Below are 21,702 nucleotides of genomic sequence, written 5' to 3'. Positions count from 1 at the left end.
GCTTTCACAGTAGAATCACTGTCCTAGAGCGCCCTCTGTTGGCTCAATCATTTGTTGCAATTTGCATTCAAACCTGCCTGTCAACCAAAGACGCACAGTGAACACGAATTACAGAAAAGGAGAGCTTTTTGACTTGAATTACCAGGCTCCCCGACATCTTAAATTGCCTTAAACCCATGTGTAATGAAGGTATTAATGCATAATGTGATTTGAAATGTAGTCGTTTATTTCATGCTAAAGCTTCAAGATGAATCAATAGAAACCCGAAGAAAATAACAGTAATAAATACAGCAAATCAGTTGATACACAGAAAATTATTTGCACTTATTTGAAAAAAAAAAAAAAAGACTCAAGTAATAAACGAGATATGAAATTCAATTTCTCAAACTGTGGAGTGATTTAATACAGATGTTTATCTCAGCACTTGCGTACAGAGCAGAGTTGCTGAGATAACAGTGAAAAGTTAAGCGTTGACCGTGCGCTCCAGTAGAGAGCTGATTAGAAAGATAAGGTGGATACATTCATTGGATTCAGACGTTACTTATCCACAGCGGTTGACTGAGTCTTGCACAGAATCACCAGAAGTTTCAGCACAAATAAAACCAAACAAAAACTAAACGATGTAATGATTGTAAGCAGAGAAGCAGAGAGTGATGACTGATATTTGACGGTGTCATTTGTTGTCATGCAATCCCTGGACAGCAGATAGTGACCCCCGCCCACCCCCTTTCCACGACTAGAGTAAATCTACACTGAAGTACAATTAGAGCAGAGGGGTTGATTGCATATCTAGAAACGGACACGTCGTAAAATACAGGTTTTGATATTGTCCACTAAGATTAGAATCACTGATTGTTTGCAGTGTCCGGTAATCTCTAACTAGGCCCATGAAGGTACAAAGCAAGACACGCACCTGACAATGGCAATGAGAAAAGGTACCTTTACTTTAGGCTGCACTTTCTGATAAGTAAGTATAAAGTGTTTTGATTTTTTTTTTTCTAAAACAATTTGGGTGACGACAATCGTGGTCCGACTTGCAAAAGTGCTGAAAACGCCCGATTCTCTGACACCTGGCAGTTGAATACACAACCTGCTTAGACATCCATTACTACAGCAACAACACACTTTGGTTTTCTCTTCAGGTTCATGTCATACACACGGTCACTCGCACACAAACAAACTGTATAGACACACGCTGGGAACAGTTCACTCAGTAGTAAGCACATTAAATCAGTAGCTTAAAATAAATCAACAGTAGTAAGTAGGTAACCCTCCATATTTACGTAAACTCAACTGTAATCACTTGTCCGTACATTTTGCACCCTGCCTGTACAACATAAGAAGCAGCAGTTCTGTGCAGGGTAAACTCACTTTAATCCAAGTTTACTCATCAATTAGTTTGCAGATAGTGTTTTGACAAATTCACATCTCAAACCCGTAAAACAACTGAACTAATGGAAGTGGAAGGGAGAATGTTACTGCTCGTCTGGTCAGACTTGTTGACACGACACCACCGACTCGGTGTGCAGCCCGCAATCAAATCAGCTGAGTGGCACTGCTGCAATATGGCTGTAAACATAATGTTGGAGCAGTACCAGGTTTTAGAAGCTTTCTGTGGTTCTGGAGCTCCGCTACTCAAAGAGAGAAATACGCCAACCCTCTGAGAAAGGCATTCAGATGGGATGAAGCAAGCGAGAAATAAAAGAGCCACGGGAGAGAGAAGAAATTGAAGCACAGAAACCAGCAGAGGATAAGAAGAAGTAGTCAGAAAGAGACAGCAACAGTCGCACAGACAGGGAGCTGTCCACTTGAAATCGCTTCAAAAGGACTAAAGGAGGGCCTGTCTCGCTCCCTCCATCCATCCCTCTATCCCCCCGTGGACACACTCCCATCTGCTGAGAAACGATAGGGCCCAGTGACTAACCCACTGAGGGGATAATTCAGTTGGCAGCATCTGGGCGTCTGGCTGCGTCCTGCTGCGTGGTTCGTCTCTCGGTAAGCACACACTAACACGGGCATATATGCACACGAAGCTCATTAAAAAAGACCAGCCAAGCAGAGGAGACGGGGGACAATTATCAGAATCAGTCAAGTCAGAAGCAGTCTGAAATCAATCGAACAACACCCACAAAACTCCATGTTTGCAACATGTTACTGGTGCAAACAGGAGGTTTTTGAAGGCAAAATACCTTCTCTTAGTCATGACTGATGGATAAATAGCTCCGCAGCTATTCTATACCTGTCTTTGTGCTCAGTCAAGAACTTTTTTTTTTTCCTTCTACCTGACCTGAATGCACTGCTGATAATTCAATTCCTCACATTTCTATACACGGGGTTTGAAATGTTCTAAATGCCTCAGACAGGGTTTACTAGAACACAAAAGAACACAACGTGTCTGCTCACGTAGCAAAGTTTCAAGGACTTTTGATAATGTTGTACTAGCTCTTTGTACAACAACACCATTGTATAATCGGATAATTAACCAGTTCATTTATTTACATCCTTCTCAGTCTTAAGCTCATTCCAAGACCCAGTCACTACAGAAAAAGGCATCTCGTACATAACCTGTATGAAATGTGTGCTTCTACAAGCCTGGGGGCATTTGGAGTGTGATTACATGTGGTAGTTTTAGATATCGTAGATTTATTAGTACTTGGGAATACTTGTCATTTTCCTCTTGAGAAATAAAGGCTCTTATATTCAACTGAATCAACTGTCAACATTGTTGATGGTGACTACTCTTGTTACTAGGCTCAACACATTTTCTGTGTACTTTACTGTGTACTACCATCAGTTATGGGGAAAAAACAGCCTTTGGGCATTGTTTTTATCTGTTTACGGCACTTAACAGGCAAATATTTTCATAACCTGCTCCAGTTTGCAGCAGGATTTTCAGCTAGGCTGTTGCTGAGGTATGATCCTTTTCGAGGTGGCCATAGTTCAGCCCAGAAGAAGACTTGCCCACGTTGGCCAATCAAAACAGAGTGGGATGAGAGGAAGTTGGGCCTTACTACGCAGGAGGCTTTTTAATCGCAAAGCTGAAAGAACCGTTAAATAAAGTGGCATTCTGACATGACACATTTTTAACTTGAAAATTAGAATCTTGTATTAATGGAGCCCTTGTAGTAAAATATAAACACTAAAATAAGCATCATTATAATTAACTATTTTAAGATCCTTTGCTATTGGTCAAGCTTACCAAACCTAAACATGAAAAAAACTGCCTCACTTCTATTTACGATTCAGATTTCATTGAAATGAACTAAGTTTTACCATTTGATATTCTGGTGTGACCGGGCCTTTTGAAGAAGCAAAGGCAACTTAACATTCTAACTGTGTAGTCATCAAATTCGACCATCAAGAGATGGCCATATGTGAGACGTGTTCCTCTTTACAAACTGCTCCAACGTTGCTCTTTGGTACATCCCATCACCCAATGAAATGTAAGCGGCACTGAATATAGCTAAAAACCTTAACAGGGAGTCATGTACATTAAAATACCTGAGAAAGATTAAAAATTAAAGTGAAAAAGATGCCGTAGATTGAGGCATGTGGGTTTAAAAAAAATCAAAAAACAAAACAGGGCTAAACTGTAGTTGAAAGAGAAAAGAGATTCTTTGTTCTCCTCACAACGTTACATTCAGTTACATCAGCCACACCTAGTTTATTCTTTCTAATTCAGCCATCCCCCACTGATCTAAAATTAAAAGGAGAGAAATGCAGCAATCAAGGAGCCTCTCTCCCTCTGACTTTACAAGTTTAAGTAATGAACATCCTCAGGCCTAGATGTGCACACACGCACGCACACACACACACACACACACACACACACACACACACACACACACACACACACACACACACAAACACAGTGTTTATCTCCACTTGACTTATATCACATGACTAAAGCTGGGCCTCGTCTTTGTAGCACCAGCTGATAAGTCTTGTTAAGGCCAGCTCATCGGGAGGAGGCCATCTCCGTGGCAACAACTTGATGACATCACGCCTGTTGTACATTGTCTGGTAAACAGGGCGCAGTTAGTCAGAAGCAGGACATGTGTGTTTTTGGTTGTGAGTCAGTCAAGCAGCAAGGCTTTGCTTCATTGTTCAGCCTCAGGTTGTTGAACAGGAGTATGTTGTTCAGTTTCACACCTGCCTGATTTCCAGTCTCTGTTCCCTCTGTGATGTCTCAGAGCGTTAGCAAAGTGTTTTTCTAAATGAAACACACACATTTCCACGTGTACTCTGTAGCATGTCTGCATCAGTAGAACTTGTCATCGATGCGGAAGTGTGGCCTGGTGACATCATCAGGGTTGAGGAAAACGGATATGGACTTCCCAGGGTTCTCTGTGACCAGCTGCTGCAACCTCTGAGCCAGCTTGTCCTCTGAAGGCGAGATGATGCCATTGGCTGGGTGGTGTCCGGGAGAGCCGTGGCCATTGGTACTAGCTGTTAGCTCCTTCTTCAGCTGGCCTGCCTGCTGGGCTTGGTCTAGAGCGGCACGGAGGTGCTCGCTGGGATCCGAGCGCACGTGAGCCAGTTTCCTGGCAACAAGCAGTGCCTGGCTGTCTGTCAGGTGCTCCAACATGTTGCACTGAGGCAAGAAGTAATTTGGGCAGTTTTTACTTAGGATGCAATGGGCCAGATCATCTAGGAGACCCAGGAGGAGGCGACCTGGAGTGTCAGCATCAGGGCAGGACAGGTAGGCAGCAGGAAGTCGATCACAGGCCCAGAAAAGCAGAGTGCGCAGGTGGTAGAGGCTGAGCCCTGTGCGAGGACGGGCCAGGATACGAGACAGTACCGCCTTGGCTGCTTGGAAAGCCTGGGCCATGGGGAAGGGGATACACTTCTTCAACTGAACCTGGTAATAAGAAAAAACAAGGTACATTGAGTTTCAGCAGCAGCAGTACTAAAAACATAGGAAAATAGGGAATGGACAGAAGAGGGGGAAAAGAGAAATCCCTCACCTCACTCCGTGAGAAAGCCAGCCTCCACTCCCTGTCAGGGCGGCCACCCAGCGGAGAGCAGCAGGGCAGCAGATAGAATCCAGATATGGCCTCCTCCTCTGTGATTTTACCGTCCCAAAAGTGGTTGGCAGTGAGCCAGCCTTGGGCCACAGCAGGCCAGCCTCGAAACGACACCACTGGCAGCAGGTCGTACAGCACCCGGCTGGAGCCGGCCTGCAGGAACAAGAAGGTGAAGGAATTAGCCCTGTCATTAACCCTGTCCTGAATTACTACCCATCCTAAAAATATGATTTTAACATTTGAATAAATTCTCCTTCATTATTGATTTAACTCCATGATAATGTTCTTTACGTGAGACGTTTTTATGAGCCACTCCAAACTTAAGCTGCCTGACATTCTACATCGATTCAGACACAATGAGTCCAACTGCCTTTGTTCTATTATCATCATCTTCAAAGGAACAAGAACTAAATCTGTACCTGGAGGATGATGGTCGCAAGAGGGCCGTTCCTCTCCAGTCTTTCCGGGGTGGGGATGCCTCTCTGGGGGCTGCGCCTCAGCTCCTCAACAGCCTCGCTCACCACACCCCAGAACCAGTCTGTCACAAGGGTTGGAGAGAAGTAGCATCCATCCAGAGACTGAGGAGAGCCCAGAGAGGGGATGGAGCCTTTGCCTGAGCAGGGAAGAGATGGAGAAGGGACGAAAGCTAGGTTAAATGCATGTCCTTCTATTTATTGCACGGAATACGTGTGTTCCCAAAGGAAACTAATTAAAGTACCACAGGAACATTAAGTTAAGACTTTTAAATGTGTTGTCACAATAAATGTGTGCTGTCAGTATTGGTGTGACACATTCTGAATGCCACTGCACGACAGTGTAGCTTAAAATGATTTGATTCTAGATGTTGCTCTTTGGTTTCAGGACACAGGCAACATTGGTAAACACTGAAAAGTCAGGACTAATCTTTATTCTCATTTAAGTAGACTAGTGCCGACACAATTAAAATACGATGTGAAATGGATATTCCCAATTGCTAAGAATTAAAGAGATTTATATCAATAAATGTCATGCCTTTTTGCACTCTCTGAGGTTTCACTCCCGCGAGTGTGTGACAGATGGATGATGCGGTGTAATCTGGAAGCCGCAGAGTAATCTTCAACTTTCGATTGTTAAGTTAGACTCATAAATGTTTCAACGGTTATTTCCTGGGGAGGGCTCTTCTCGTTTCGAGGAATGGGCCTCTGCTGCAGCTCGCCAGGCAAAATTGCATCACAACATCATGCATCAAATTATCTGAGTGAAACATGAACAAAATTCAATCAGCTCCCATTCCTTCTTCCCTGTGCTGCTCCGGTACCTTCATCATTGTCTGTTCCACTCCTCTTCTCTCTTCACTTATCTCCTCATCTTTCCATCTTACATTCTTGCTTACTCATGCACCTTTCCACCTTTTAGTTGGTAAACTACTTTCTTTCTTTCTCTCTGCTACTCATCTCTCTCTTCTTACTTCATCTACATTCTGTTGCCTATTTTCATCTTCTTCATTTCTCAGTTTAAGTCTCTTCCAAAAACATTTCTGAGATTCTCTGTCTGTGCTGATGTATAAGCTTGAAATTAAAGTAATAAAATTCCTGTGGATTTGTGTGTGCAAGCGTCTTCTTCACCTTTTTCCGAGTGTATTCTGGTTGAACACACACTGCACCCTCTCTCTCCTTTTTTGTGTTTGCTTGAGCGTGATTATGTTACCTTCCTCCTTTTTCTACTTACCCATTTCCCTCTCTTCGTCCTCATCTTCCTCAATAGGATGTCCATTTTCTTCCTGGCAGCAGATGCTCCAGCGGGACAGGACGGTGGAGTCACAGAGGCGGAGGCTGAGCCACGAGTGGCAGGGTGGGGAGTGTCTCATGTCCAGGGTGACTGGCTGGTTGCGGTCATGGAGTTTCAGGGCAGGCACCAGCAGAGTGAAGTCCAGATCAAAGTCAGCCCCTTTGGCGTAGTCCCCAAGATCCTCAGGATTAAGGTCCAAGACCCCCTCCCGCGCTCCACCTGACAGAAGCAAGTACTCATTGGCCACAGGGAGGCGCTGGTCCACCTTCTGCACTAAGCCTAAAGGGGTAGGGGGTAAAAAAAATCATAATCAGCAACATTTATATTTAGATCCATTTGTATGTGTGGAGGTGTTTACAGCAGCAGAACCGATGTGAAGAGCAATGACCAGAAATATTTTGAGAAGTCTGCTCCCCTGCTCATTTTATATTCAGGTGTACAACAAGCTCAAGTCCGGCTCTGGTGAACACACTGGGACAGAAAACAGCGAGCCAGATTACAATATGTCTGTTTCAGTTTGTTTTGAGAGCTTTATAGGTCTGACCCACAGTAAAAACATAAGTAGGAGTGTAAAATAAAAAGCCTTCTTAGTGGCCACTGGGAGAATTACAGTGGCTCACTGTACGTGTGGATTCAGCAAAGCCTGCTTCCATACAGTCTCTACAAACAGCAGAAATACGACTGATGGTGACTCATATGACTGGATGACAGATTTTCTTTATTGTTGTAGATCAAAAAGAAACAGGTTATAACAAACATCTTTAATGATTATTCCAGCAATGTGGCTGATAGTTTTGAAGTTTGTTATTGCTCAGTTCTGGGAATGTGGAAATATCAGTAAAGAAAGTCTGATGAGGCACATGATCATCTTATTATATTTCAGACCCAGCTGTACCATCACTTTTTGCTAAAAGCCTTCCTCACTCTCTTCTCTGAACTGTTTAGATCAGAGAAACTTGTCTCCAAATCCCTTTATGGCTACTTAGCTGTGTTGTAAACTTCCCAGGCTCTGGGCCCATGGGAGCCGCAGTACTGGAGTCGAGTAAATTATGTTTTACCAACTTAAAAGAGCAACTGAGAAAGAGTTGATCCTACAGCCAAGCCTGTGCTGGCCCAGAGTTAACTGCTAGCACCCACAGGCCAAAGGTAGCGGATGGACACTTCAAAAACCCTTCACCGGGGGAGAAACTGAACGTTTAAGCTTGACTGTTTATCACTGGAGGGCAGTTAAGTGCCCGAACAGAGCTGAATAGGGTCCATCAGACCACGCCAGCAGACCATGGCTGGAGGCACAAAGCTGTTAACATGATTCCTCTCATCCAATTACATGGACACACACCACAGCATATTTTTTACTTCTACTTCGTATTTCTGTATGAAAAGTGTTTAAAATGATCCATGTTAATCACTCATGACCCATCAATCAATCAATCGATCAATCACGGCTGACGAACACTTCCATTAACAAGACCAACATCCCCACCCACAGAATCCCACACAATAATCTGTTACTTTACATCACAAAAGCAGTGCAGCTTGGCAGAATATAAGAATTAGAGAAAAAAAAAAAAAACGTAGGAAAGCATCCGAAAAAATACAAGTAGGAGTCAAAGATGTGCTGGCGACAATCTCTGTGGTGCTCTGCTTTGAAGAGGAGCAAAATGAAAGTGCCTCGTTTGACGCCACCACTGGGGGAGCTGTCAAAGAAGAGAAGAAAAAAATAATAGGTATGTCATAGTGCATCTCTGGATGTTCATATATCTCTGCAGAATCAGCTCATTTCCCTCCCCGAAGTTTCATCCATCTCCTGACTAGACTACTGCAGCTCACTCTCAAGCTAGGAGCTCCCACTGCACTTTATCAAGTGCTGGAAAGATCCTCATCTTGAGCCTCTGAACTCTCCCATGAAGTCTGCAGAGGTTTCTGGCAGCATTCAATGTCAGGTTTGTAATAAATATCCCACTTCATGGAACTGTTGCTCTATAAGATATAAAAACAATAGTGAATATTTAGCTAATTATCTTTTCATGTGCTATAGGTCTGGTTGACAGTCTATGTTCCTTGGTAATTTTGGCTTTACATTTCTTCTTTATCAGCAATAAGGTTTTTCAGCGAGATGCAAGAAATCAACTGCTAACTGCTCCTCTCTCTGAAAGTAAGTGAGTGTGCACACATGTGGCGAAACAAATTATGACCAATCGATTATCAGAACTTGAAATCTGTTAGGCAGAAAAAAAAAAAGGGAGAATCGCTAGATGGGCAGATCAAAGAAAGGCAGAGAGGCGAAAAAGGCAGCGTCATAGGGAGGAACGGATCAGAAGCAAGCCAGAGGGCAACGAGTTGGAAGCTGGAACTCCTCTGATTTGTTTGGTTTTATCTGCCACTGATAAATTGGGTCAAATAGGCGAGGAGAATGAAAAGTGTGATGAAAAAGGGCATAAAGAGCATCTTTCCGGCATGGGCTTCAGTCAGCGAGAGGCGAGTGGAGGAAGAACTCACAGTGGCTCGCTGCTTCACTGGGTATCTGCCAGCGAGTACGCACACATGCTTCCACTCGAACACATATGCCTGTAGACACACAGAGTCCGAGAATAGAGCTGGAATGGAGACAGTTAAGGCTGGTTTCACAGTGACGGATTAAACCTAATCCTTTAAAATTTGTCTTTGAATGTAGATTTCCATTATGGGTAAGTTTTCTGTTCAGAGCTATTTTCAGACTAGACCCAATCCCATGTCTGTAAAACAACTATGTGTTGGCTATTTGTTATTCCATCAGTGTCAGTGTGTGGTAACAGGAAAGCCTATAAACATACAGTGAGGCCTGCAGGTGTTTGAATAGGGATGCAGTTTGCCTTAATTTTGTTAAGCTTTAATTTAAGGGCTTGTCAAAGTTGTTTTATTGATTATTTTCTTTTTCCGTGTTAGTTCATTTGAGCAAGATAAATCAAATAAAAGCTTATTTTAAGTGCTTCGTTTGCATTTGGATTGTTTTTATTTGAATCTGTTGTTGTTAACCATCAATATCATGTCCAAAGAGCTGCCACTGCCAATGAAGTAAGACATCACTAGGCTGAAAAAGCTAGCAAAACACCAACAGCAAAATCATTTGGTGTAGGCAAATCAGCTATTCTTAAAAATACACTTTTGAAAAGAGAGTGTACTGGTGAATCCAGAAAAAACCAAAAGACCCAGAAGACCACAGAAAACAACTGTGTCGGGTGGCAGAAGAAAATAAAGTAAAGAAAATAAATATAGAGGGTTTACCATATTATGTAAACCATCAGAACACTTTTACATTTACCTACAGTAAATCAATTCAAGTTTAAATAAATATTTAAATATGTGCTGTTGTCCTGCTTTTCCTCATCTTTAAAATAATCTGCTCCAAGAGATGAGGCTGGTGGGGGAAAAAATCTATATCTGTTTTTATCATCAATAAATCATCACAACGTTAATGCTGAGAAATAACTGTGATTACTATATAACAAACACTGCTGCTGACCTTACATTCTTAATTGTGACAGGGATGCTAACAAATATTACCACAAAGAAAAAAGGACAGTGTAGCCACATGGCTCTGTTTGACTAAAACAAAAGAAATTGATAGGAAATGTGGTTTCAAGTTTGAGAAACAAATGGATTTATATAGTAGTAGTAAAGTGGCTACCCATACATTCATTTTTCTGCTTAAAAGTATGAAAAAAACATAATGAAATATATATAATGGAAATGTCTTTTTTTTTAGTAATTTAATATGATTTCAAAATCAATACATAATTTCTTTGCACAAAAACTCCATTTTGCTATGTGTCTTGGGAGTTTGTTAACAATTCAATACATCACTGTGTAATATATAAAGGAGCATCAATACAGCATGAGCTCATATATCAAATGAATATGGTATTTCAATGGAACTGATGCCTCAATCATCACAGAGTGAAGTTGGTTTTACAGTGATTTAAAACTGAGATATTTTCCTGAAAATGATGCAACAGCACAACTATACTAAATACACATGTACTATACTGCATAATAATAATAATAATAATAATAATAATAATAATAATAATAAGACATGTTTGCTTTCAAAATAAAGCTAGAGCTGAGAAATCCCCAGGAAGCAAAGCAGCGGCATCAGAGAAATGACGTCTTTACTCATTGCAACCACAGCAGAGTGAGAATCTTCTGCCACACACCTCTGGTTTGATAGACTCCAAAATAGCTCTGTAAATCTCTCTGGAAAATGGGATTCCTCTAAATAAGCCGATGACTTCTATGTGGTGATGTTACTAAAAAGGACTGGGGGAGAGAGAGACAGTCTGAAATGGAGACTTAGCTCTCAGAACTGGGCTGCGGGAAAGACTCAGATATGGAAAGCTAGTAATCACATTAGGTTTTACTAGCTACTAATACATGTATTTAAAAGTGCTAAATGCAAGGGCATGAGCCTGTAGTGGGAAACATCCAAGGTAAATGACCCAATGTGAGACATGAACAAAAGTTGGTCATCCATCCTCCAAAGACACCCGATAGTTTGTGCCGCAATTTGTGTCACAAGTTTCAGTCTTACAAACTTACAGACTTGTTACAAATGTTCTTTATTGTAGTATGTTAAATAGAAACATAAAAGTCTATGTGTTTATTCCATTAGAGTTAAATAAGAAGATGCATCATTCTTACATCTGTGCACTAAAAGTCTTAGTCACAGGTTAGTAAGATCAAAAACCTAGAGAAGGACTGAAATGTCAATGAAGTGAGAGCAAGTTATGCCTTTTGTTGTCTAGTCTTTATTCTTAGCTTGGTTCTTATTTAATGGACAGAAAATTAGTAGTCTTATTATTTTGGCATATTAGTTTTTAACTGAATTTTGTATTTGTATATTCTGTTTCAGTTGCCTTTGCCTTATGGTTCACAATGTGTCCACCTTCTCTTGACTGAGCAGTGGCAGCACTTCAGATGTAAATGCTCAGTGTGTAGCTCTGCAGAAACAGGATGGACATCTTGATTTGAGCAACCTATATGCAGTAGCTGCAGAAAGAGGACATGCCGTGCATGTATCTGAAGATGACATTCACAATTGCTGTGTCACTTCTGCTACCTCTGTGTGACCTTACTGCTATTCTAAGCAAACAAAAAAATTAATCTAATACAGCAGCAGCCATAACAACAATCTTTAAAGCAGCCTTATCCCAAAAGGAGCAATTCAATCCGCTACAAATGACTCCTCACTATGTAGTCTCAACTGTATGTTATCAGTGTCTTTCAACCAGCACTTCTTGCATCCTCGCTTCGTACGTTAATAGTAGGATTAATCCCAGACAACCACCGGAAGGTGAGCCATTCCACCTGCTCGCTGTTTATGAATTCATATCAAGGCAGGAGATTAGCTCCAAAATAGGCCTTTTAGAAGACGATGAATGGAGAAGCTCCAATTTCATCTGACTGGGGATGGGGGGGGTGCCAGATCACTGAGTCAGGTGTTTGTGTGTTTCTGACAGTGTGTGAATGTGCTTAATACAAGGAACACGGCTGCGAGTGATGACAGACGTGGTGTGTCTAAACCACCTGCAGAGGGGAGAGAGCGAGAGATGATGCAGGAAGCTGTCAGTGGCTTCCAGCTCCTCACAGCAGCTTTGATGCCAGCTACACTGTGATACCATGTCCCGCTAAATGACAGGCAATTATCACTGAAAGAAAAAAGTGTCGCTGCAGTCTGGCTTTCACAGTTTACATTTTAGGGCAGCAGCGAGGCCGAGCCTTTCAACAAACCACGCTCGACTGATCCCGACCTTTGATATTTCGATTAAGGAAGGGCAAAAAGAAGTGTTAAACGCTCCGCAAAGATCAATTAAATCTAACATTAACTAATTATTAAGTAATTAACTCATAACCTTATATGTGACCAGGTCCTCATTATGCTTTATTATAAGCAATTAGAAAGCAGAGAAGCTGGAAAACCTGGAGATCACAGGCTGCGTTCAGTAGCTTCAGAAGGAAGTCAGACTTTATTTCTCTGCTCATACTCATTTTTTGCATCGTACTAGGTGAGCAGCTAAATGAAGTCACTGTATTACTTAATCTCACACTCACTGACTGATGCAGGGATCATAACTGATTTTTATATTAAAGCTTAGTCACGCCGTCCATTAGGCAGCTCAGCGTTTGGAACATTGGCCATTTTCATGTTTTGTTTTGAGCAGAGGCAGAAATTAAAACAGTCAAAATAGTTCTTAGGGAATAATAGGAATAGTAAGTTTTCAAACATTTCAATGAAACTCTTTGAAATGAAGGAGGAAATATCTGTCAGTCTGACTGCAACGTTTCCCATCACATTGTGAAACTCTTTTTAAAGGATTACTGAAAAGTGTCAGCCTGCACGTAAGATGCTGTTATCAGCTGACAGCTGCTACCCAAATGTTTTTTCCCTCCTCGACTCAGGAGCAAAAATTACAATGTCAGCCTTGGTTATTAAAATTAGCAGGATGGCAGATAACCTGTCAGGCAATGTGAAAACATTTTTTACTTAACATGCCAAATGCATTCAAGTCATATTTAATTAGATACAATGGAAGACGCTTAATGAGTGATGTGATGTGATGTGTGTCTCTGGCCATGTTCAGTCATGGGACACTGTTCTCAGACAGCTGCTGGTTGATTTGTTAGAAAGCCTCCGCTAAGACAGGTTGTGAACTCAGCTTAATTAACATCAACTAAACTTTGTTTTGCATTGATTTTCACTAAGGTATGAGTTATCCAAGGATTTATTCCTGCCAAAAAAACAATCAAGCAAAAAAACAAAAAACAAAAACGATGACCATCAAGGCAAGACGCTGCTCATCTGTGCTGCTTGGAGCCAGCGTGATGAAAACAGACCACAAACAAAGCCTAAATAATCGCTTACAAATATTTCACTCATCTACTGTTGCAGTGCCATGAATCCGGCCTGGCTGCCAGATGAAGACGGGCTCTCAAATCCAAACTGGCATCAGGAGAAAATTAACCAGCCAGAGGAGCCATGTGGGCGCCTGATTCGATCCAAGCCTGCCATCAAAAGCTACAAGTCGACTCTGAGCAGGAAGTCACAGCAGAGAAACCAACAACCAGCTGTGAATCAGCCACACAGGCGTCCACCTGCGTTAATGGGCTGTAGTGACACTGTGTCCATCCAGCAGAGCTGGCTAAGTGAGCCGCAGAGATACACTTGCCACTCTGATGGTTAAGTTTTCACTTAAAGCTAGGTTTTTTTTTCCCCCTCTCTCTCTTTTCAAAATAAAATATGCAACACATCATGTGGAAGTTTGTGCAGCCTTAAAAAAGGTTAGAAAGTTTGGGAGGGGAAATTTAGTGCAAGATAAAATGCACCCGATATAAAAGTCTACAGTGTTCAGAGAAAACTTTGGATGCTCTGCTCTTTTTGTGCAGCTGCATGAATGTGAATAGCAAAACAAATGCTATAGAAAATAAATCCGTCTCTGGAGGACTTTCAAATACTACCAACGTCGACTGTGAGGTTCTCGTGGCAGCTAAAGCTTTCACACTCCTTGTTTGCCCTAACTGGAATCATAATCACTAATGGTGAGTTCTTTAAACGATGGCTATGTTTTACAACCGACGTGTAATGTGACAATAACTTTCTGTGAACTGGTGAGTAGACGCTGCTAATTCATTCTTTTTGAGCTAGAATCATAGGATTTCTGGGACTCTAGTGGCACTGATAAATATGCCGAGCCTGCTTCATCACTCATATGAACACAGACTCAAGCAGTCTTTTGTTTTGACATTGTTTTGTTTTTTGTTTTTCATCACAGATCAAGGTGAACTTTTGACTTTCCTGCCTTCTCTGACGAGGAAGAACTGATCTCAGGTGGTGCTGATCGCTCATCTCTGTCTAACCGCCTCCACTTATCACTGTTCAGGCACTAATGTGAATACAGTGAAGTGGCGTAAGTGTGAAGAATAGCGGCCAAGCAAAGGGGCTGGTCCCCAGGAACGGATCCTGCAGAGGAATTGGGCACTGGGCTTGAAACTGCTCCAGTAACTCAATAAAATACTTTCTGATTCTGAAAATCTTCACGTGCAAAAGGTTATGTTTCTTGTCTCACAGATAAAAATATCAAATCTGGGTCAGGACAGAACAGTGCTCATGACTTTTTAAAGCTCGGATCAAAAGTATCTGGTTTCGCCAGCATCAGGGAGAAGATGAACTCTAAACTGAACTCTCTCAAGCTGGCTAACAAACTTTAAGATCTGAAAAGTTGGGTTGAGGCAGCGTCTGAGTCGACGACCAGATCTTGCGCTTTGCCGGCAGTGCAGATCTATTCCTGCCTTCATCCGACTTTTGTTTTTCAAAACATGCATACAGTAGCCCCCACCACGCTCGCCTGAAGGCAAAGCACAGTGTTTACTCAAACTAAGGGTAAATAAGAGCCTCTTCTTGGATATGACAGCCTATGAAGAAAATCATTGTCTGTGTGTGTGTGTGTGTGTGTCTGTGTGTGTGTGTGTGTGTGTGTGTGTGTGTGTGTGTGTGTGTGTGTGTGTGTGTGTGTGTGTAGGTTTAATCTCCTCTCTCTTCCCCTTTTCCCTGACAGTGTGCAAAGCCCAGTGGAGATCCTTTTGCAGCTCTAACTTTACAAAAGCCTCGCAACAGAAGCCACAGCCACTGGTGTTGAGCATCCACGCACGCATGCACACAGCGTCACCTCTGCTGCACCGACAAGGCTCCTCCTGTAGGCTGACATGCTGTAACAAGAGCCCTGAACCAAAAGAATGGCATTTGCTTTTCAGTGCCTTTTATCCTCTGCACGGCGTTGAGAGGTGCAGCGCAGCTAATGCAGCTGCCTACGCATCCTTAATTTTATATTCCTGGAATCCAACACAAACACTCTCCCACTGCTGGTGAAACTTTTCTGTTCTCCTCCCCACCTCTTTTCACACAGTTAGAGCTGTCACAGCGGGCACCGAGGCACAAGGTATGAAAATACCAACAAACCATTGGTGATTACAGCAGCAGCAGGAGCTGCAGAAGCCTCAACGCTGAATAAAGTACGGGGAGATTTTAGGGGAAAGTGGGAGCAGACAAAGAGCAAAGCAGAGCACTTCACACTGGAGTCATGAAAAACAAAATCCAAACAAAAGAAAAAGAGGTAAAAAAATACAGTCTGCACAGAAAAAGGAATCTCTGCCTGTGTGTGGTGGTGCAATAGAGCGAGGAAAACAGCCCTGGATACCAGTTTGAATTGTGAGATTTCTCCCTGGAGGACGTGGCCCGTTTGACGAAGCTATTTCAGTTTGGCGAGAGGACTGAAGCACAGGAGAACCACGAGCTGTCTGTCAACCACTGCAAGACTACTAATCTGTCAGGATCAGTAAAATGTGTGACAACAGAAGATTCGTTAAAACGGGAAACTGGGGAAAAACAAAACACAGGGGCCGGTCGACAGGAAATAAACAAATGAAATGTACAAATCAGTCAGGACACAGGTCAAACATGATTTGTTTCCAGAGAAGAGAAGGAGAGAACTGACAGTGACGTGAGGGAGCAGGGAGGGGGGAGAGTGCCACCTATTGGACAAACAAACAGATTTCCCTTTTCACTTCACAGCTGACAGTTAAAACTATACATCTAAGAGTGAGCTTCTGTCACCCACTGTCAGGATTTCAGATTAAACGTGTACGCAAGCAAGCCTGGACAACAGACAGAGCAGTGCCGTGCATGTTGTAACAGCTGTGTTTTAAATCCAGTATGTCATTTAGAATTACAATAAAGTCTGAATCCACACTGCCACAAATAAGAAGCTTCGAATTCTGCAATAAGACAGTAATGATGTGTTTGCAAGAGGATTAAAGTGAACATATTGTACCTGGTCATTTCAATGGAGACTAAGTTTAAATCATTAATCGTGTTCCTCGTGCATGCTGTGTCACAACATGAGTCACAAAAGATAACTGCCATGCCCCTATTGACATTTATGTCAAATCTTGCAGCTTTGTCCCTTTGCCCTAAATTAAATTTGTGAATGTACCATTTCTATAAAAATGTGCTCTCACTGTGCTACAGATTGAAGATTCAGAAATAAACTCACTATGTTCTCTGCTTTAGATGATGAGCTCTTTATTTCCTCCCAACACTACACTGTTGCGTAAAATGCTTCTGTTCAGGCTGTTTTGTTTGTTGTTGATCATTTTTATCCGACATCCTACCATCTAGCTGGAAGAGGACATCTGTTTGGGACTATAAGAATAAATTAAATACAAAAGAGCACGTCAGACCGCATTCCATCAAAGCTGGATTCATCAGCAGCAGGCCTTTTAATTTCATCTTCTTTTTTGTCTTGCACAAAGTATTGTGGTGTAACAGTTTTGAAAGCAAGACCGAATCCACCACACAAACATTCAGTCTGGTGTTGTGGTTCAGACAGACAGAGCTGCGACACCACAACACCACATGACCACCAATACGCCACTGCCACAGGCATCCCACATCCTGCATATTTATAGCAGCTTCCTGACTCCAGCAAGCTTTGCAGGGATGGTACTTAGTATACATCATTTGTGTTTCTAAAGCACTAAGATTCCAGTAGCATTTATTGCTCCAAACCGTTGGCGATTTAATAAAAACCCTGCACACGCACACACATACACACACAAAAAACACAGTGTGGCTCAAAAATCAGAGTGTGAACTGAACTGCAGCACTAACTAACCACTAATAAAGCATCGTTATTTCATATGTTTTACACATTATAGCATAGTGAAAAAGTCTCACTAAACACTAAATCTACTGCTGGACACTTACATCGAGGGACGTGCAGCCAGTATAAAAAGCATGAAATTACAGATATACACTGTGGGATGAGTTTAGCTACACATTTCCTTGCAGTATAAAATCAATTGTGAACATCATGTGACAGTCAATGTGCTGTGCAAGAGCAGCTCAAGTCATGTTAAGCTTCCATGTCAGAAAATATGTAACAGAGTGAATATGGAGCAGGTTGTTGCTGAGGAAGATTGCTCATTGCTCTCAGTGACACTACCCTGGGTAAATAAATGTACATGCACACTTGCTTGCTAAGAGCAAAAAAAAGAGCCTCGTTGAGAGTTATTGTTTCCTTTTGATTTTTGCCAAGACACCGTGTTTCACAAAAAGTACATATTTGTTAAACGTTATACATCAGCTGTTCAAAGAAAAAGCAGCAAATTGCACACACACACACTCAACAGCGCAGTGGCAGAGACTCTTCATTTCCTTCATGCAACTCTACACAGCAATTGTCAAGTATATTAGCAGTTAAATGACAGTAACTTCAACTTGATGCGATAAATAATTACTACCCCAGAGGTTTGTACTTCATTAGAATCACATTCTGTTACAATTATGATGGAAATTTTAAATGGTGTCACAAACTGTTACCTTTCAATGCACAATTTTCAGTCGAGTGAGAAAAGAAACTGTACAAAGGAGAATACTGATCATAGGCTTTACAGCCTTTTCTGTACTAAACATCGCAACAACAACATCATCACTAGTCATATCACGCCCAGCGAAAGTTTACAACAGCAGCTTTCACATGGCTTCACAAAGCCGGGGTCTGCGGTTTTAACAATAGATTTATGATTTATAATAATTTGGTGAGAAGATCTGTGATACAGGGTATTATTATAATCCAGTGTGTTGTGTTTGTAGACATACCAAGCATGTTGAAGATAAAGTCCTTGGCTGTGTGGACCTCTAAAGCTGTTTGATCACCAAACTCCCCCTGCTCCAGCAACACCAGCTCAGACACCTGTGCCGACAGCTGCTCCAGGGTGGCCCCCGACCGGAAGTCCACCTCTGACAGCTTCTTGGCGGGGGCTGGGGAGCGCGGCGCCACCGCGCTCATCAGGGACTCCATCTATACAACCCTGGAAGGTGAAGCAGGAAAAGAGATCTAGTTTGGATTGGCTGTATTCTGGTTTTAACATCACAGTAGACCTATTATCACGGCTAACACGGTCAAAGGGAATTATGCGGTCTCAGTGCCAGCAATAACTACTTGTTGTAGCAGCCAACAACAGCAGGGCTATATTTAAAGTGTTTTCAGGATGTTTCAGCCTGTGGTTGGACTCATTTAGATTTGCTGAGCCTTTCGTGTTTTGTTTGTTATATAATGGTTGCCTTGTTTTCTTCAGCTCTGTGTGAATCATGGGACTTTAGCCATTTGTACCAGATCATGTGACATCAGGGGACAATAATATTGAATAATAGTAGTATAAAACCGACTTGACCGACATCCAGTTATTAATCCTTAAGTCCTAGTTTGGGTAGGGCTTCAGAAAGCCAAAACACAATCGTAATATGATGAACAAGAGCATGTGTTCTGACGAGAAGAAACGTGTGCACACACACACAGCACCTGAATTCACATGATCATCAAAAATAAATCAGAAAAAGTGTGCTACAGGCGCCTCAAGAAAGTATATTTGCGAAAGCGGATCACAGTTTTGCATTTACGATTTTTGCACTGGGGGAGAGACATGAATTAGAGCTACATGGTTTCTTCTTTCAAACCCTTTAACAAAACTTAAGCTACTTCTCTTATGACAGTAACAAAGTCCTAAAGACTGTGAAAAAACTAGAAGTCGACAAAGGGTTTAGTTGTTTGAATCGCACCTATACAAACAGATTAAACGTGCTTCACTGTTGCATTGCAGTACAAGCTTATTTCAGGACTTAGGGTTATGTGGCAAGCTATTAGTAGTAGGTAATACTGCTGAAAAAATGATAATACAATGCTTATTTTGACGCAATTTGTGTTATGTTTAGCTGTTGTGTTATTATTTTATAATTAGTGTATACAATGGTGTGCTAAAAGTGTCCCCCCCCCCCCCCCCCTGTAAACACAGCTCAGTGGAGTGGAATAACAACATGGCCTCTGCCCCGCTGAACTGGGTCAATTAGCGAGCAAGCTTCTAGCTGCTAAGCTAACAGACGAGCAAATTAGCCAGCTTGCTGTCTACCAGCGAACACAGGCTAATTAGATGATTGTTAATAGATAAATAAACGAGCCTGGCCTGACACGGACACACGACCGCCGGACTACGACACCGTGTTAGCAGACAGTGATGTGGTCGGGAAGGTGCCTCGCCCACAGTTAGCTAATTTCTCTTATTAGCCAATATTGGGAGTAGTAGCTTTATCTAATTAGCATGCTAGCTAACATGACAGGAGGGGACCGTGAAGACGGGTCCACGCGTACAAACTCACACACACTCACACACACACACACACACACACACACACACACACACGAGTACACACGAAAAGCTATAGACACACACACACATAAACATAAACATACATACACACACACGCACATGCGTTCAGCTCGGGACTCGTTAGCTTGCAAGTCGCGGATCAGAGTGAAATCGTTAGCTGTCGGGCTAAAAGCTGCCAAAGACCGCACACAGACACACACACACACCCTTCACACGGTGACGGGAGAGGGTTTCTTCGCTATCTTGTCGGCTCAGTGCTGTTGTGATCCCCGTGCTTCAATCCGCCTTCTTCAGCTGTCATTTCCAACAGGTTCCGGGCGCCGCCACCTTCCCCCTGGCAACACCGTCCCAGAAATCATGGTCCTACTCAGAGGATCCAGGGATTAGTCGTGCGTGTGTGTGTGTGTGTGTGTGTGTGTGTGTGTGTGTGTGTGTGTGTGTGTGTGCGTGGCACGCACGCAGCACGGTGCTGAAGTACGGACGGATTTGCGAGGGCAGGTTTATGATTAAAATTGTGCCCCTGTCTGTTCTCGCAAAGAAGACGATGCGGAGATGATGTTTACCAGGAGCAGGGCGGTTTCACCTTAGTACAGCCACTGTCTGGATGCATCAAAGCACAATGGACGCTTTGTAATTGGAGGTCCAGCAGCAGCAGCGCTGTCCTTCCAGCACAGGACAGGCTGCGGATCCGTCCCCCTCCTGTGCACCCTTCAGTTTAAAGCATCTCTCATATTTTACCCTCTTAATTCAATGTATTTATTTAGCATTATCACTTCCAACTTTGGGAGTGCACACAGGAGCAGTGGTGGACTCAGGATATCTGAGGGCCAGAGGCACCCTATACATGCAGCCCCCCCCCCCCCCCCCCCCCCCCCCACTCCATAAGAAGACAACATATTGCACATTTGATGAAAAGGCTTCATCCCTAATAAACATTATCATTTTATTTGATGATAGAAACTGACAATGATTTATTTTGCAAATATCTCCAATAAATCAGGGACTAGGTAACATCTGTGAGAGTGTAGACTAGTGTTTGGCTCTGTACAGGTTTTTATTCATTTCCATTCCTGAGATTTTAATGTAATGTTGTAATTTTACTAGCTGGCAGAGTGAGGATGATTGTAATGGTTCAGTTGTTGTACAACCCAAATAATATTATGCTATCTTTTTAGTAAAGATATGTGAGGGTTTGCAATTAAAGATAGCTAAAAGAATGCCCTTTCATTTTAGAAGGGCAACTTACTAAACATTTGAATCAAGTTTTGTTTTTCTCTTTATTTATCTTTTGAAGCACACTTAGTAAAGTTCACTATAATAATAATTACAATTAATTATAATAATAATTGCAAAACATAAGACAGGGATCTTTTTAATTTGTATGTTTATTTACAAATCCTAAATTAATATCTCTATTTTTATTTATTTTTAATCTCTGACATGTAGACAGCCTGAACCATTTTCAAATTAAATTTACAAATGATCGAGCTTATATTACTTTTTAAAAAATAATTACAAATCTCTTAACATTTTTACTTAAAGTATATATTTTAACCATTCCAAAATGTCAAGAACCAGCATATTTATCTAAGAAATTCTGACTTTCAGACTCTGAGTCAAGATTTTACACCTCCCATGATACAACTTCTCT

General features: G+C 42.1%; 1 protein-coding gene across 1 annotated transcript; it reads right to left on the bottom strand.

The window, feature by feature from the left end:
* Window positions 1-203: 203 nt before the first annotated feature.
* On the bottom strand, window positions 204-20,479 carry tmem102 (transmembrane protein 102). Its single transcript, XM_026353147.1, has 6 exons — window positions 20,258-20,479; window positions 18,487-18,698; window positions 6,735-7,073; window positions 5,447-5,640; window positions 4,968-5,180; window positions 204-4,861 (listed from the first exon to the last, which is right to left on the bottom strand). Exons 2-6 carry the CDS (start codon window positions 18,686-18,688, stop codon window positions 4,262-4,264), a joined length of 1,548 nt encoding a protein of 515 aa, XP_026208932.1. The 5' UTR covers window positions 18,689-18,698; window positions 20,258-20,479; the 3' UTR covers window positions 204-4,261.
* Window positions 20,480-21,702: the final 1,223 nt, after the last annotated feature.

This window comes from Anabas testudineus, chromosome 18 (genome assembly GCF_900324465.2).
Source record: "Anabas testudineus chromosome 18, fAnaTes1.2, whole genome shotgun sequence".
Lineage (NCBI taxonomy): Eukaryota > Metazoa > Chordata > Actinopteri > Anabantiformes > Anabantidae > Anabas > Anabas testudineus.
Note: the sequence above shows the minus strand (reverse complement) of the source record. Positions and strands in the feature narration are given on the sequence as shown.